The sequence below is a fragment of the Callithrix jacchus genome, chromosome 20 (genome assembly GCF_049354715.1).
Source record: "Callithrix jacchus isolate 240 chromosome 20, calJac240_pri, whole genome shotgun sequence".
Lineage (NCBI taxonomy): Eukaryota > Metazoa > Chordata > Mammalia > Primates > Cebidae > Callithrix > Callithrix jacchus.
Genome location: NC_133521.1, coordinates 5181999 through 5199683, shown reverse-complemented (window position 1 = coordinate 5199683; position 17685 = coordinate 5181999). Strand labels below are relative to the sequence as shown.

The 17685-nt window shown below is 36.3% G+C and overlaps 1 protein-coding gene across 19 annotated transcripts in view; it reads right to left on the bottom strand.

Moving 5' to 3' along the window:
* PHKB (phosphorylase kinase regulatory subunit beta) overlaps positions 1-17685 on the bottom strand; it is a 247382-nt gene that overhangs the window by 172057 nt on the left and 57640 nt on the right. For all 19 annotated transcript variants that reach the window (XM_035282686.3, XM_035282687.3, XM_078358167.1 and 16 more), the window contains one exon: positions 14548-14628. In XM_035282686.3, the coding sequence (XP_035138577.2) occupies positions 14548-14628 (81 nt within the window). The remainder of the gene's footprint in view (positions 1-14547; positions 14629-17685) is intronic.

Sequence of the window (17685 nt, the reverse complement as noted above, 5' to 3'; positions counted from 1 at the left end):
ACTTTCTTCAAAGACTACTGATCATGTATTCCTAGGGAGGTGAAATTGGCTCTCAAGAGAGCAAGGGGCAACAAAAATCTTAGCTATTACAATAAGGTCTGACCCTTCAAAGCTCAATTCTATCCAAAAAAATGTTACTCTTTAGTATTTAATTTCTCACATTAGGGATAATTTAAATTAAATAGTTTCCCTTCCTTGGAGGCAATGAAAATAACAAGAATAAAAAGTTTTAAGAAACACTGTTATAAGTCTATTTCATTATTTTATTTTTTCCTAAGTCTGTTATACTAACTATTTATTTGCTAGGGCTGCTATATAAAATACCATACACTGGGTGGCTTAAGTAACAGAAATTTATCTTTTCACGGTTCTGACAGCCCGAAGTCTAAGACCAAGGTATTGGCAGGTCTGGTTTCTTCTGAGCCCTTGCTCCTGGCAAGAAGGCCTTCAGCCTGCTGCTTTGTCCTCACGTGGACTTTCCTTTGTGCGCACATACCCCTAATATCCCTTTCTATGTCCAAATTTCCTTCTCTTATGAAGACACCAGTCAGACTGGATTAGGGCTCATCCAAGGGCCTCATTTTAATTTACCTCTTTAAAGACCCTACCTTTAAAACATTATGTTTATGTCTCCAAATAGTCACATTCTGAGGTAGCAGGGCCTAAGGCTCCAACATATGAATTTTGCGGGGACATAATTCAACGCATAACAGCAAATTATAGTATTTCTAGAACACATTCTGTTTGGACAGTTTTAAAATTTATTGTGCACTTTCTTATAGCAGATTCCTTTTTTCTCTTTTAATCTTTACTTATTTATAGTTATGCTCTCCTTTTCATTGTGAATATTGTTTCTCTGTTTAATTCTTCCTTATCTGCTTGGTAAAATTTTTAAGAGGTTAGTTTATGTTGTTAATCTTTTTTTAAAAAAAAACAAAGCTGTTGATTTTGAGAATCTCTATCCTACCTTTACATTTGGTATCATTATTCCTGTTTTTATCTTTATTACTTTCCTCCTTCTACTTGCTTTGTGTTTACTAAGGCACACTTTTCCTAAAGCTTAACATCTAATATTTAACTTATCAATTTTCTATCATAACTTTTTTCTACATCTGCATATGATATAGTTTGGATGTGTGTCCCTTCTAATCTCATGCTGAATTGTAACTCCCTGTGTTGGAGGTGGGGCCTGGTTAGAGGTGAATGAATCACGGGGGCAGATTTCTTATAAACGGTTTAGCACCATCCCCTTGGTGCTGTCCTCGAGATTTTGGGTGAGTTCTCATGAGATCTGATTGTTTAAATGTGTAGCACCTCCCCACTTTCTCTCTTGCTCCTGCTCTGGCCATGTGACTTGCCTTCTCCTGTTTCACCTTCTGCCATGAGTAAAAGCTCCCTGAGGCCTCTCCCGAAGCTGAGCTGATGTTAGTGCTATGCTTGTGGATCCTGCAGGCCTGTGAGCCACTTAAACCTTTTTTCTTTATAAATTACCTAGTCTCAGGCATTTCTTTATAGCAATGCAAGAACAGCCTAAAAGCTGCCCCTTAGTAACACTTCAGTTGTATGCTGTAAGTATTCATATGATGTGTTTTCATTTTTATTCCATGGTATTTCTTAATTTCCATTTTTACTTTTTCTTGAAAACTATGAAATAGAAGCTAATTTTTTTTCTTTTTTCTTTTTTTTAGAGATGGACTCTTGTTCTATCACCTGGGCTAGAGTTCGGTGGTGTCCTGATAGCTCCCTACAGCCTTGAACTCCTGACGTTGGGAGCTGTTTGGGAGGGGAACTAGCTATATGATTAGAGGATTGAAACTTTCAGTCCCATCTCTCAACTGAAAGGGAAGGAAGGGGACAGGGACTGAAGGTTGAGCTTATCACCAATGGTGAGTAATTTTTTTTTCTTTGATATGGAGTCTCACTCTGTCGCCCAGGCTGTGCCCAGTACAATGGCGTGATCTCAGCTCACTGAAACCTCCACCTCCCAAGTTAAAGCAATTCTTCCTGCCTCAGCCTCCCAAGTAGCTGAGATTACAGGTGCCCACCACCACGCCAGCAATGGTTTTTTTTTTTTTAATTTTTTTTTATTTTTAGTAGAGACAGGGTTTTGCCATGTTGGCCAGGCTGGTTTTGAACTTCCGACCTCAGGTGATCCACTCACCTTGGCCTCCCAAAGTGCTGGGATTACAGGCATGAGCCACCCTACCCAGATGGCCTTGTTGTTTTTTCAACCCAATTTTGAGGCCCTGATTAAAGGCTGGCTAGTTCTTCTAAAGTAGCAGTCCTACACCCCAACCACTTTCTGCATTAGCTCTCACACTGGACAACTATGTATCTACTCTAACTACCCCAGGGCCAGATACCCTACAAAGTGAGAAAACCCCACCTACAGGAGCCCCCAAAAGTATTCAAATTAGTTAATCTATAGGGAGCCCAAGAAACCTAGCTAACCCTCCCCTCCACTCCTCATCATCCATAACTGTTCCCTATAGTTGAAGCTTGCTGTTCACCTGTCCTCTGGTTACAACTCCCTGTGTGGCCCTCCATGGGGGCTTTCTCTCATTCACAGCTATAAATAACAAAGAGTGTGCGTTTTATCTAAAGATGAATCACAGAGAATTGTGAATTTCACTTAAGATGAACAAAGACTTGCGCTTTTCATCATCATGTTGTTTTCAACTAGCAAAAAAAATCCTTAAAGCTCATGAAATACAGGTTGGTGGGGCAGATTAATGTGGTAAGGTCATTAAGAGACCCAAGTTATTTCCATCTCCTGTTCCCTGGGAATTTTCTTGAGCAGGGGAGAAAGGAGTTATTTTTATCTGTTTTGTACAAGATGTCTTTTGTTCAATTCAGAGTGACAGTCATCATCTCTTCAAATAGTGCTTTTTCCCATTATCCTCTATTTTAAAATATTTCACATGTTTTTCCTATTCACACATGTTAACACTGATACAAAGTAGTTATCTTTTTAATACTCTGGCATTTTTGAAGAAAAAGCCACCCCTTTCCTAAAACAGTGAACGTTTGTGGGCAAACACTCCAGATACATTAAAATCAAATAAGAAGTCTTTTCTCAGCTAAACTGTACCCTGCCTCCTGCTCAAACTATTAAAATAGTTTGTCCTTGGGGAGGAGTTCTCCCTCTCCTGCAGGTGCCAAGTAAACCAGATGTAATACTAAAGAGCTTTCATCCAAGGATTTCAAGATTTTAGGGAAAAAGTGGATAATTTGTGTCATTATAATAAAAATTCTACTGAATATTCACAAAGTTTGCCTGATTCAAGATACTAAAGCCAACAAAAAAGTATAGCCACTTTTCAATACCACTGGATACCAAATAATATAACTTGATTTAAAATTCCCACAACATGATTTTTTTAATTTAAAAAATTTTTAAAGATTTTTAAAAATTTGAAGTGAGCCAAGTAGAATTTTCATGATATAGTAAAAAGAAAAACATTAAACTGCTCCCTTTAAGACTTCCCAGTCAGGGCCGGGCGCCGTGGCTCACGCCTGTAATCCCAGCACTTTGGGAGGCTGAGGCGGGTGGATCACGAGGTCAAGAGATCGAGACCATCCTGGTCAACATGGTGAAACCCCGTCTCTACTAAAAATACAAAAAATTAGCTGGGCATGGTGGCGCGTGCCTGTAATCCCAGCTACTCAGGAGGCTGAGGCAGGAGAATTGCCTGAACCCAGGAGGCGGAGGTTGCAGTGAGCCGAGATCGTGCCATTGCACTCCAGCCTGGGTAACAAGAGTGAAACTCCATCTCAAAAAAAAAAGACTTCCCAGTCAGGCAACATGGGGACACTGAATGAAGGAATTTCAGAACTAGAAAATAATATCCTTAAAGAATGTTATTAGGAGATCAAACAAATGAATATTAATTAATGTTAGCCCCTAATCTTATCATCAATAGCTTCATTCCCATGGTGGCTGAGAATATGAGTCCAATTGTAACTGATTCAAAATACAGATACTGCAAATAAATGACTAAGGAACAATAAAAAATAGATAGCTTAAGAAATAGATAACTCAGGGAAAATGAAGAAATACCTCAGAAATGCAGAAACACCTCGGTGACTACATCTCACAGTCCTCATCCAGGACAAATACAGGATAACTTAATCTAACATTTCATAATGAAATATATTTAGAAGGGCCAAGTTAAAAGATAAATTTCAATTATTCATATGATAACTTTAAATTTATTCAATTAATGGCCATATATCTAACAAAAATTTCCTGATTCCTGTCCATTTGCCTTATGAAAATTTAGTTCAGATATAAGTGACAGGTAAAGAGAGCAAACGACCACGTGCAGTAAATGAGGTACATGTGGATACTGAGCAGTTGCCACACAGCGAAACAAAAATGACATGGGCTTTCAGTGTAAAACATACTCCAGATTTTGAAGATTTGGCAAAAAATAAAGAATGTGTAATATTTCCTTTACAATCTTTTATACATAGTACACGTTGAAACATTATCATACAGTATTAAATAAAATGCTATTAAAAATAATTTCATCTTTTCTTGGGACAGGCACAGAGGCTCATGAGTGTAATCCCAGCACTTTGGGAGATCAAGGCAGGCAGATGGCTTGAGTTCAGGAGTTCAAGAGCAGTTTGGGCAACATAGTGAAACCCTCTCTCTACCAAAAAAAAAAAAAAAAAAAAAAAACAAAAACTACTCAACCCTGGTAGCCCAAACTTGTAGTCCCAGTTATGTGGGAGGCTGAGGCATGAGAATAAACTTGAGCCCAGGAGGCAGGGGGTACAGTGAGCCGATATGAAGCCATGGCACTCCTTGGGCAACACAGCAAGACCCTGTCCCCCACCCCAAAAAAAGTTACAATAATGATTTTATCTTTTCTTTAATGTGGCTACTAGATATTACACACACAGTCCACATGATATTTTATTGAACAGCACAACTATAAGAAGCTGGAAAAGAAACACATACTGTCCCAGTTTCCTTGCTCAACTGGAGATGGCCTTATAATAGCTCAGTCCAATAAGGCATGAGCAGAAGTCTGCTAGAGACTTCAGATATGTGTAATAAAAATGGCTACTTCCGATGAAAAGTAGTTAACACTCTTCTTTAATTAACTTTTTCGTTAGCATTTTTTACAGCAGCCATTTTGAGGTCATAAAGAAAAGGAAAACTAACCAAATAACCAGGTATCTATCTCTAGGTTTTTCATTAGGTGAGAAAGATAAGCAGCTTTTCATTTAAGCCACCATAGTCATTCCCAATAGATATGTAATGAGTTAATCTAATATTTCATAATGAAATATAATTTAGAAGGGCCAGGTTCAAAAATAAATTTCAGTCATCATATGACAAGCTTTATTAAACATGTTAACTCTGAACTTTATTCAGTAAGTCATACATATAACAAAAATTACAAAAACATTTCTATATAAATACTTGAGAGCTTTAGTTCAAAAATTCAAAGACGCTAATTCAGATAAAAGGATAAATTCACTGCCCAATTGTAAAATCAATGGAGTGACAGAAATCTCAAAGTAATAGCTGAATTCTAAGAAATACATAAATATACCATGCAAATATTCAGCAGCAAATCACTGTTGACAGCATTACTTTTACAATAGAAACATACTGCAGTAAGCCCAAGTGTCCTAGCAAAGGCCTGGCACACAATAGGGGTTCACTAAATATTTGAGAAGCAGTGAACCAGAGGCATTTGGTTGTGTATTTCTTTTTTTTTTTTTTTTTGACACAGAGTCTCACTCTGTTGCCCAGGATGGAGTGCAGTGGCACGATCTCAGCTCACTGCAACCTCCACCTCCTAGGTTCAAGCGATCCTCTTACCTCAGTCTCCTGAGTAGCTGGGATTACAGGCACAGGCCACCACGCCCAGCTAATTTTTGTATTTTTAGTAGAGACAAGGTTTTGCCATGTTGGCAGGCTCATCTCGAACTCCTGACCTCAGGGGATATGCCTGCCTCAACCTCTCAACGTGCTGGGATTACAGGCCTGAGCCACCATGCCCTGCTTGGTTGTTTATTTCTGACACATGTTACAGAATGTCAGGCAGCCACTAAAACATGTTGTATACAGATGTTTAAATGTAGCAAACATCACTTGAGGTCAGGAGTTTGAGACCAGCCTGACCAACATGATGAAATCCCATGTCTACTAAAAATACAAAATTAGCTGGACGTGGTGGTGCAGGCCTATAATACCAGCTACTTGGGAGGCTGAGGCAGGAGAATCGCTTGAACCTGAGAGGAGGAGGTTGCAATGAGCTGAGATTGTGCCAATGCACTCCAGCCTGGGCAAGAAGAGTGAAACTTTGTCTCAAAAAAAGAATATTGACAAAAATCATCAAACTTTTTCAGAACTCTGGAAATTAAATAAGAGCATCCAATGATCCAAGCATTAAATCAAGAAAAATGGCTGAAATCTCAGTAAGTAGAGTGAGCTTTTAGATTATATGAAACTAACTTATTCTCAGTCCTTCTCCCCAACTCTGTAGTAGGGATATATATCAACAGCCACAAACTCATAGTATTCATGAAAAACAGCAGACTAGCAACAACAGGAAGGAGGAACAGAACAGCTTTGGAACTCCCCCAAATCACCATGTTAGTAAACTGTTACTATTTGAATGTCTTGAACACAGGCATTCAGAGCTTTTCTTTAAAGGACCTCAGAGCTCACACAGATGCAAATAGCCTTTTTTCCGGGCATATAAAGGAAATAATCAGTTGCAACCATTTAACACTGCAGCTGACTAAAACAAAACTTCTTAAAACTTGGGAATGAAGTAACCACAGGGGCACTGAAAAGCTCCGACATATTCCTGTAAAGTCAGAAAGCTATGCACACACATAGGCCTGGGCCCATAGTAAGCAAAGACCTGAGATAATAATCTACAACTCTGGCTGAATAGGATACTCAACAAAAGCAGGAAGTGAAAGCTCAAGTAGAATTGGGCACTGCCTATGAGAGCTTTCAAGCTAAAACACACACTGAGAACCTCTGCAAAGGCTAGGAGATTGATTGGTTCAAAGCATTTAAGTAAATTCCTGTTCAATCATTAATTGACCAGTAAGCTAACTCAGCAAAAACATCAATGGCCATCTATGACAAAGAATACATAATTCACAGAAAATTTTCAGGAAAGATGCTAAACAAACAGGCAAAACCACAAATATACATATCAACACCACCACACCTTGAAGTAGGAAGATCTAATTTCCAGAGTTAATATATTATTCAAAATGTCCAGTTATAACAGAAAAATGAGACATGCAAAGAAACAAGAAATTATAGTCTGTATACCTAAAAAATGAAATTAACAAACACTGTTCCTGATAAAGCCCAAACACTGGACTTACTAGACAAAGACTTTAAATCAGTGATGCTAAATATGCTCAAAGGGCTAAAGGAAATCATGTACAAAGAAAAAAAGGAACCCCTGAGAAAGATGTTGCACCAAATTAACAAAATCAAGAGATAGATATTACTAAAAAAAATAAATAAATAAAAATTTTAAGTTGAAAAGGGCAATAATGTGAATAACCATGTTCAATAATGTACAGAGATCACACCAAGTATGTTTTCCCACCATCTTAGGATGAAATTATAAACCACTAACAGAAGGAAATTTGAAAATTTCACAAATATGTGAAAATTAAAACAATGTACTACTAAATAAACAATGCGTCAAAGAAAAAACTCACAAGAGAAATAAAAAAATACATTGAGATGAATGAATACAAAACCACAGAATATCAACACTTATGGGATGCAGATAAGTAATATTTAGAGGCAAATTTATTTATTTATTTATTGTTTTTCTATATGGAGTCTGGCTCTGTCACCCAGGCTTGAGTACAGTGGTGCAATCCCAGCTCAGTGCAACCTCCGCCTTCCGAATTCAAGCAATTCTGCCTCAGCCTCCTAAGTAGCTGGGATTACAGGCACATGCCACCAGCCTCAGCTAGTTTTTGTATTTTTAGTAGAGACGGGGTTTCACCATGTTGGCCAGGCTGGTTTCGAGCTCCTGACCTTGTGATCCACCTGCCTTGGCCTCCCAAAGTGCTGGAATTACAGGCGTGAGCCACTGTGCCCAGCCTAGAGGCAAATTTATAATTGGAAATCCTTCTATTTTAAAAAGAAATATCTCAAGTCAATAATTTAATCTTTTAGCTCAAGAAATTAGAAAAAACAAGAGAAAAATGAACCTAATCCAGCCAGAAATAAGAAAATAATAAAGACTAAAGAAAATATAAATAAAATGGAGAAGAGAAAAATAGTTTTAAAAATAAATAAAACCAAAAATTGATTTTTTAAAAAGACTAACAAAAATCAATAAACGTTTAGCTGGGCTGACCAAGAAAAAAAGAGATAAAACACTCAAACTATTAAAACCAGGATGAAAAAAGGGACATTAACTTCAATCTTAGAGAAATAAAGACGATTGAAATAGAATACCGTGAACTAATATGTGCCAACAAATTAGATAATTAGATAATCTAGATGAAATAAACAAATTCCTGGAGAAACCCAAACTACCATAACTGACTGAAGAAGAAACAGAAACTCTGAAGAGGCTGAAATAGTAATCAATAACATTTCCATAAACAAAACCCCAGATCCAGCTAGCTTTACTGTTAAAATCTACCAAACATTTAAAGAATTAATATTAATCCTTAAAAAAATAGAACAGGAAACACTTCCTAACCCATCCTAGTAGTCCATTATTGGCACTGGTACCAACAACAGACAAAGGTATCTCATTCACACATATAAACCAGCAAAACACAAAATGGATATCCATTATGTCTTCCAATATCCATTATGACCATCAATGTAAAAATACCCAACAAAATATCAGGAAATGAATGCAGTGGCATTTAAAAAGGATTATACATCATGACCAAGTAGGATTTATTCCAGATATTTTAGGTAGGTTCAAAATAAGAAAATCAATCAATGAAGTAGTATATATCAGTTAAATAAAAAACAAAAATCACATAATCATTTCAACAGATATAGAAAAAATATTATTAAAAATCTAAAAATTTTTCATGATAAAAGCACTCAAGAAATGAGGACTAGAAGGGAACTTTCCCGATCTGATGAAGGGCATCTCAAAAAAACAACCCATAGGTAAAAAATTTAATGATAAAAGATTAAAAGGTTTTGCCCTAAGATCAGAAACAAGAAAAGGATGTGCACTCACATCCCTGATCTTCAACATTGTATTGGAACATCTAGCCAGGAAAATTAGGCAAATAAAAGATTTAAAAGCCATCCATATTGAAAATGAGGAAGTAAACTATTACTACATGCCAGTGACATAATATTCTATACAGAAACCTAAAGAATTCATAAAAACAATTAAAGCTTAAACACAAGTTCAAGATTGCAGAATACAAGGTCAATTTATAAAAATCAAATAAATTTCTACATACTAGCAATGAACATTCAGATGATAAAATCAAGAAGCTCCATTTAACATAGTACTCAAAATAAAAGATTCAGAAAGAATTTTTTAAAAAGAATCAAAGACTAATGTATTAAAACTACAAAACCACATTAGAAGAAACTTTAAAAGACCTATGACATCTAAAGCACAAGCAACAATAACAAAAAATTAAATAAATGGGACTTAATCAAAATTAATAAAAAATCTTTGAGCTTCAAAGGATATTATCAAGAAACTGAAAACACCCATTTTCTGTTTTCCCCACAATAATTCAGACTGTATGATGTTACAGACTAATTTCTTTTTTCATTTCTATATTCTCACTGTTTGGCCCATTATAGAAACTCAATAAATGTTTACCAGATAATTGTATGATCCATGCAAGGATGCATGAACAAATACAAACAACTATACGTGAATAAACCTGTGAGCCTTAGGTCTCTTTGGCTGCCTTCCAGGCTTGAAGATGATGTTGCCACATGACACATGTCTGTACAGGTTAAACAGAGACCTAACATTCACTGTCAGTGTAGAAAATGAACTCTTGAGTGAGACTACTTGGTTTAAATCCCAGCCCTGCCATGTACTACATGTGTGACCTTGAATAAGTCACTTGGTAGCTCTCTGTATTATTTTGGTCATCCGTAAAATGAAGATAATAACTGTACCTACCTGACAGAGTTGCTGTAAGGATTAAATGAGATTTTATATACGTAAAGCACTTTGAATAGTGACAACACGTAAGTTCTATATAATGTTAATCATTATTACTATTGCTACATATAATTTTAGAAACAAGAACAGTGTTATCTTTCTATTTTTAGAGGAAACCCATCCATAAATGGTTTCGAAAACTACATATTTCTCTGTGTAAACTGATGACAATCAGAAGCTAAGAATACCCTATAATGCTTCTAAGATGACTTATAGAAAAGATTTATTTGTTCCAACTTTTGGGATAGAAATGCCTCAAGTTCAGCCTGATAACCACCTCCTACCAAAAGGTAGAATCTATGACAAAAAGTTTCCATACAATAAATCAAAGCCAGAAAATAATTGAATATTTTAAAGAGAAAACAAGTATACAACAACTTAGTAAATAGTAACATAAATTAATAATAGAATAAAATACCTATCTTTAAAAGTCTTAGTATATACTAAGGAAAAAAAATCCCATCTTAAAAAATATCTCTAACGCAGTCCAACTAAAACCCACTGCTAAAAATAGCAGGCTGGCTCCCAATCATTCCTAATCCTAGTATCTAAACCTTTGTGTAATCCCTGCCTACAATGAATAGGGCTGACTTGTGTAATTAATAGGATATTGTATAAGTGTGACTTCTGAGGCTGGGTCGTAAAAAGCACTGTATTTTTTACCTTATTTGGTTGGATCACGTGCTCTAGAGGAAGCCACCTGCCATGTCGTGAGGACACTCAAAGCAGCTCAGTTGGAGAGGCCTCTTGCTAGTAACAGCTGGGGAGAAGTTGAGGCTTCCTGCCAACAGCTATATGACTGAGCCACCTCAGAAGCAGGTCTTCCAGCCTCAATAAATCCGTCAGATGACTGCAGATCCAGCTGACATCTTGACATAAGAGACCCCAAGCCAGCACCGCCCAAATTAGCTGCTCCCATATTCCTGACCCATGGACTGTGAAATAATAAATGTTTAATCTTTTAAGCCACTAAGTTCTGAGGTAGTTTGTAACACAGAAAAGGATGACTAATACGGTAAGAGAGCAATTCCATGTGTCATCCAATCTGAAACATGATATACTTGAAAAGAGCTACTAGGTCATATGGTAGAAAATATCTTTGCAAAATAAAAAGTAAATGACACATGAGTCCATAAAGGAGACTTCCATAGGTCTTATGTTGAACAAGCACCTACAGTTTTGTGTACAATTTTTATTATAAGGTTCGTAACCTAAATGTGCTCCTAACAACTTCCATAAGAGACACAAAAAAGTATCTTAAACAAAAAACAAAACTTCATTGATATACAAATTTGAGGCAGTACTTTGAATTAAATGAAGTAAGTTTCTCTGGACCCACTTCTTTCTTATTTCTATGAATATACTTTTAGAAAATTTATTAATGGAGAATGTCATGAAATGAGACATGGAATGCCATGTAGCAGTTTATTACTTTGCCCCCCTCCAACAGATGTAAATAAGTTATCTCCACTAGCAGACAGAAGGACTGACTTAGTAAACTTTATATTTAGGTCTAAGTTTAACATATATGATGAGTTTCTCTCTAAAGAAAGCGAACAGCAGTACAAGGGCAGAACTACAGAACTTTTTCTTTTCAAAAGTTTTTATTTCTAATAAAAAATGAATATGACCAATGTACACAACAAGACTTGCATAGGCACTAGGAAATACTGATACCAGGGAAACATGGTACACCTGCGTGGGTAATGAAAGACATTAGAAAACTAGCATACACTACTGTTCCTGCCCTTAGGAAATACATTCTCCAGCAAAGTTCATCACCACAAGCACGGCCACTCAGTAGGTTCACAGGCCCTCTGTAAAGCATATGATCCTTACGACCATGGCCCTCTCCCAGAGGAACTATAGTATAGATTCGAAGTTTGTAAAAACAAGAAAAACCGTAAAGATACGATGAGCTGCAAAAGAAAGGCTTCTCAAAAACCCTAAAGTCCAGACAATGCAGTACCTATATTCCATTACATATGTGTGTGTGCGTGTGTGTGTGTGTGCGCACGCGCAAGCATACATATATCTCCAAACTCTGAATTCTTCAATCCTAAGAAAAATAAGCATTATGGCAAATTTTAAATCTTATAGTAAATAGAGAAGGAAATAAATGGTAATCCCACTGACATCCTGGGTCCTTAGATTGCCTTAAAATGTGAATGTAACTAGAAACTGAAGATGTGACAGGGTTAAATAACTAGCCAACCCAGAGCCTAAGATACAATTAGAAAAGAAAAGGCTTCAAAGTCAAACCACTTTTCAAATAATTAAATCCTCTGAAATCTTTAGATGAAAGATATTTCATTCATTACTGACTCTCCATATGATCCAACACATTATTCAGAATCTCAAGACATGTTTTACTACTCTAGGATTTTTAAGTGTACATATTGAAGGCTACTGATAATTAGCTACATAAAAGCTTCACATATAGTAAATAAAAACTGTAAGGCCAAGAAAAACCACAAATAAGAAATTTTCTTAAAAAGTAGTTTAAGAAAGAAAGGAAATATCTAAAAATTTTAAAGCCATATAAAACCAAATGGAAAGATTAAAGCAATATAATATTCATGAAAAATGGCAGCTGAGAAATAAAAATATAAAATGAATTATGACATATATGAGAAAGCAAAAAGTAAAACTTTTAAAGTTAAAGATAAATTACTGAACAAGGCTGGGCACGGTGGCTCATGCTTATAATCAATCCCAGCACTTTAGGAGGCTGAGGTGGGCTGATTGCCTCAGCCCAGGAGTTCAAAACCTGCCTGGGCAACATGGTAAAATCTCTCTCTATAAAAAATACCAAAGAAATTAGCTGAACATGGTGGTGTGCATCTGTAGTCCCAGGTACTGAGGAGGCTGAGGTGGTATAATCACCTGAGCCCAGGAAGTTGAGGCTGCAATGAGCTGAGACGGTGTTACTGCACTCCAGCCTGGGCAGAGGGAGTAATACACTGTTTCAAAAAAAAAAAAAAAAAAAAAAAAAAAAATATATATATATATATATATATATATATATTGAACAAAACAAAGCCCCCGCTAACTAAGGCAATTTCAACTCTATCATTTTACCTCCAGCAGCATTAGTGTGAAAGCACTTGTAAGCAATATTAGTTCTACTAATTGTAAATGGTTATCATACCATGTTCCACAGGGATCTGGGATATATTTCTCCCAGTGCTTTGGAGATGTTATTGGTGGAAAAAAATAAGAAGCTAAACGGGCTGGTTCTGGAAGCCCTCCTCTTCTCAGTCAGAGTCATGCCTCTTTTATTTGTTTTATATTTTAGCATACTCCTTAAGATTGGTCTAAAACAGGAGTTTCCCAGTTCCTCCCCCACCCCAAATGCTTGAATAATCCCACTTCACAATTTATAAACACTAACAACTATTTTGATAAAATGAAAACAGAATTCTTTGACAAATCCAGTAGAAGAAACCATAATGGCTATTCTTAATTTCTTACTATCATAATTTGTTCATTATTTATCTTCACTTCTAAATAGAATTTATTTATTGTATAAGATTATAAACTCGTAAGGGTGAATGACAGTATAAACTTAGAGGGCAGGGCTACATGTACCTATTTCACAGCACCCTCAGCACAGTCCAACAATGATTTTGGTGTTGAGTGTGTGATTTAATTGTTCTCCTTGTATGGATCACAGGGAAGGAATAATAACAAGCATATATAGTATATCTACTCTTTCACAGAGTTCTCACTGCATGTACCAAATAATAAAAGCTTTTTGCTCCCACTGTGGCACATTTCAAAGTGTGTCAGCCCGTGTGCCTTTGTGTTTGTTCAAGCATTAATGCCCCTGAAAGAAATGCTTCTCATCTTAGGGATATGAATTCTTCACAATTTTCCTAATAACAATAAGAACATGGTATTTGTCTTTTGAAAAACATGAAGAACCCTACTGAGATCCTACAAATGAAAATAATATAATAGAATAAAAGTTTCTATTTACTTTTGAAAGGGTAAGTTACAAAATGCAATGATGTTAATTAAAAAAAGACAATAGTTGAGAAAATCTGCAAATGCTATTTTGCTTTCATTGTTACTAAAATTTTTTTAAAGTTACATGTTTTTATTTTACATGACCTAAAATAGAGCCTTCCTGGGAGTCAAGTTTTATAGTCCGTTATACACTGTGTTCATTTTAAAAGTGTGATGTATTGTAGATATAAAGATTTTTTAACTGAACAGCCAACCTCTATTATCTGATTATATAAATGTAATAGGAATTCATTTTTCAGAAACTAAAAATAAGATGTGAAAACTAAAAAAAAGAAAAAATAGATATTTTCAGAGGTGAAATTTAGTAGTAGAAAATTTGGGGAAATCATACCTCATCAGTGTTGTAGATAATCTGGAGTCCTGAGGAAATCATTTCCACAAGGTAAAGAAGATAGAGTGACACTGCATTTATCTGCAACAAACAGCAACATTAAAAGGTTAAAGGAAGCAACCAAAACAAGTTATAAAATTAATTAATTAAGGCTAAAATTACAAGTCATTTCCTCTAATAGTGTCATAAAACTATTTCCGTTCCTACTGTGAAATAAAGGTGCTGTGAATTTAGTTCATAATAAAATCCCAGCTTTGTATGTAAAATTCTAAATCTTCAAATTCACTGAAATGGATAACACTGGATTAGGGAAATGGCTTCAAATAAAACTGTTAACAACTGTTTCTACATCATTTGTTTTCCTTACATGGCAAAAAGGACTTTGAAAAAAAAAAATCATTTGATTTTTAAGATTTATTTTCAAGTGTTGTGTCTAAAGTACTTCTACTTTGGAATAGTGTTGCCCCACAAGCAGTATAAATGTCTATCCATCTCAAATATATGTAAATGAAAAAGTTATTTGGCAAGCAAGACATTATGATGATGCCAGTACACCAGAAACGATAGTCAGTGCGTCTTGAAAACAGCCTTATATTCAGCAAATACAGAATTTCTGTTAACAACTGCAGGAACATATTAATGTTAATGGTATAGCATACATTTTAAAACATGTTTATGAATAAATTAGTTTTATGAACAAAGGAAGTATTATTCTAGTGATTAAAAATAGATATTTTATTATCTAAACAACAACAACGAAAATAATAATATCCATTTTAACAGAAAGGATACTCACAGAATCCTGAATGGGACCTGTGAATTGTCTCAGGTAAAGAAGCAGGAAACATACATACCATAACAGGGACAACCCTTGTGTAGTTAATTCTAGATGTCAACTTGACTGAATAAAGGGATACCTAGACAGTTGGAAAAGCATTATTTCTGGGTACATCAGTGAGGATGTTCCTGGAGGAAGCTGCCATGTGAGCTGGCTGACTGAGGAAGATCCGCCCACAAGGTGGGCAGGCACCACCCAATTGACTGGGGGCCACCCAGACAGAACAAAAAGGCAGAGGAAGGGTGAATTCTTGCACTCATATGCCTTTCTTCTCCTGCTTTTGGACATCATAACTTCAGGTTATCCAGCTTTTGTCTCCAGGGCTTCCTTCAGTGGCCCGGTGGGCTTTCGGGCCTTCATTCTCCAACAGAAAGTTAAACCACTGGCTTGTATGGTTCTGAGGCTTTCAGATGTGGACCAAGCCACATTAGCAGCATCCTTGCTTCTCCAGATTGCAGATGGCCTCTTGTGGGACTTCTCAGCCTCCCAAACTGTGTGGGTCAATTCCTCTAACCTCTTCTTCCCTCCCTCCCTCTCTCTCTCTGTCCTTCTCTCCATCCTATTGGTTCTGTCCCCTTGGAGAATCCTGACCAATATACCTTGAAAACACAATGCTAAATTTAAAAAGCCAGTCAAAAAAGATTATGAATTCTATGATTCCATGTATATGAAATGCCAAGAGTAGGCAAATCCATAGGGATAGAAAGACTGGTTGCTGCCTAGAGCTGGGGGGTTTTGGAGAAAACAGGGAATACAAGGGTTTTTTTTTGCACCCTAATGGGTACACGTTTCTCTGTGGAGTGATGACAATGTTCTAAAATTGGTAGTGATAATGGTTGAAAAAGTTTGAATGTACTTTGAAAAACCCATCAAATAATATATGTTAAACAGGTGAATTACATGTTATGTGAATTATCTTTCAATAAAACTGTTATTAAATAATAAGGAAAAAAAGGCAGTGAAAAACTTTACTCAGCCAGGAAACTGTAAACCTGAGTTACAAACAAAGAGAAAGCAAGGTATGATTTTGTTTCCACAGAATTCTAATATAGATTATTACCCTCTAACAGCCAGAGTGGCTATGTCTCCCATGACTCTCCTCCAGCCCAACTGAGTAACAGATGGAAAATTGGGGCAGAAACTTATTGGTGCCCTGGAAGCCTTGGGCAAAGCAGCCCAGGACCTGCCGCTGCTGGAGGCCCGCTCAGGAAGAAGGCTGATCCTGGGTGTCTCCTGACTTCCTAGCACTCAGAGTCCATTGGGTGTCAGGGTCTTGTCAAGGTCCAAGTGGGCTATACAGGAAGATGCAGTATTCTGGTTTTGGGTTTTTTAGACTTCCACTAACTTTTTAGTGACTATTTTTAAATCATGGCTGCATGGTGAGAAGGGTTTCATCCCTCTGCCAGGCTCCCCCAGATGTTCTCTTACAACACTGACACTAGCCTGTCAAAAATGACTTCAAAGAAATTTCATTCCTATGGGCAGCCTTTTACAGGAACACCTCTAAGAGCTCTCTGCTCTGACTTTTGAGATGCTTCTGTGAGAAAATGTCAGTACGTGGCAAGTTGTAAGTGGCCTGCCACATAACAGGTTGACCAAAATTTATCTAAGGCCAACTATGTGTGAAGTGTTGAGCTGCATTCTGGAATACAAAAATAGTACGTGGCAAGTTGTAAGTGGCCTGCCACATAACAGGTTGACCAAAATTTATCTAAGGCCAACTATGTGTGAAGTATTGAGCTGCATTCTGGAATGCAAAAATAAATGAGCTGTTATCTTCTGAAAAACCCTATTTCTGATAGTAGACATATTTATCAAGGCAAAGCAAATAAAATCTGATTATGTTATACTTATAAGGTTAAGGTTGAGAAACTACATATTCATATAACTCTAATTCTCCAAGGAACTGTTTACAAATAAGTACAAGAGTTTCTGCTGCATAGAAATGAGAGCACTGCACTTTCTGTGTTTAGAGAAGACATACTAAAGTAAGACATTTCAGATCTCTAGAGAGGGCCTATAAAAAGGAGATACTCTTAATTTAGTAAGGAATATATGAATAGTAAGTATTCTATCCCAAAGACAGAGAATCAAATCATGAGCAGAAAATTGATTAAAGATAAATAGAATATATTTGTATCCTAGAAACAAGATAAAAAAATGTCCAGCTAAAAAACAATACACAGATGTGAGAGGGGAAAAAATGAAAACAAAATACAAACCTCATAGTGTGTTCTAATCATAGGTATAAAATTTATTATAAAAGACAAAATTTATGAACTTCAGAAATACCTTTTGGA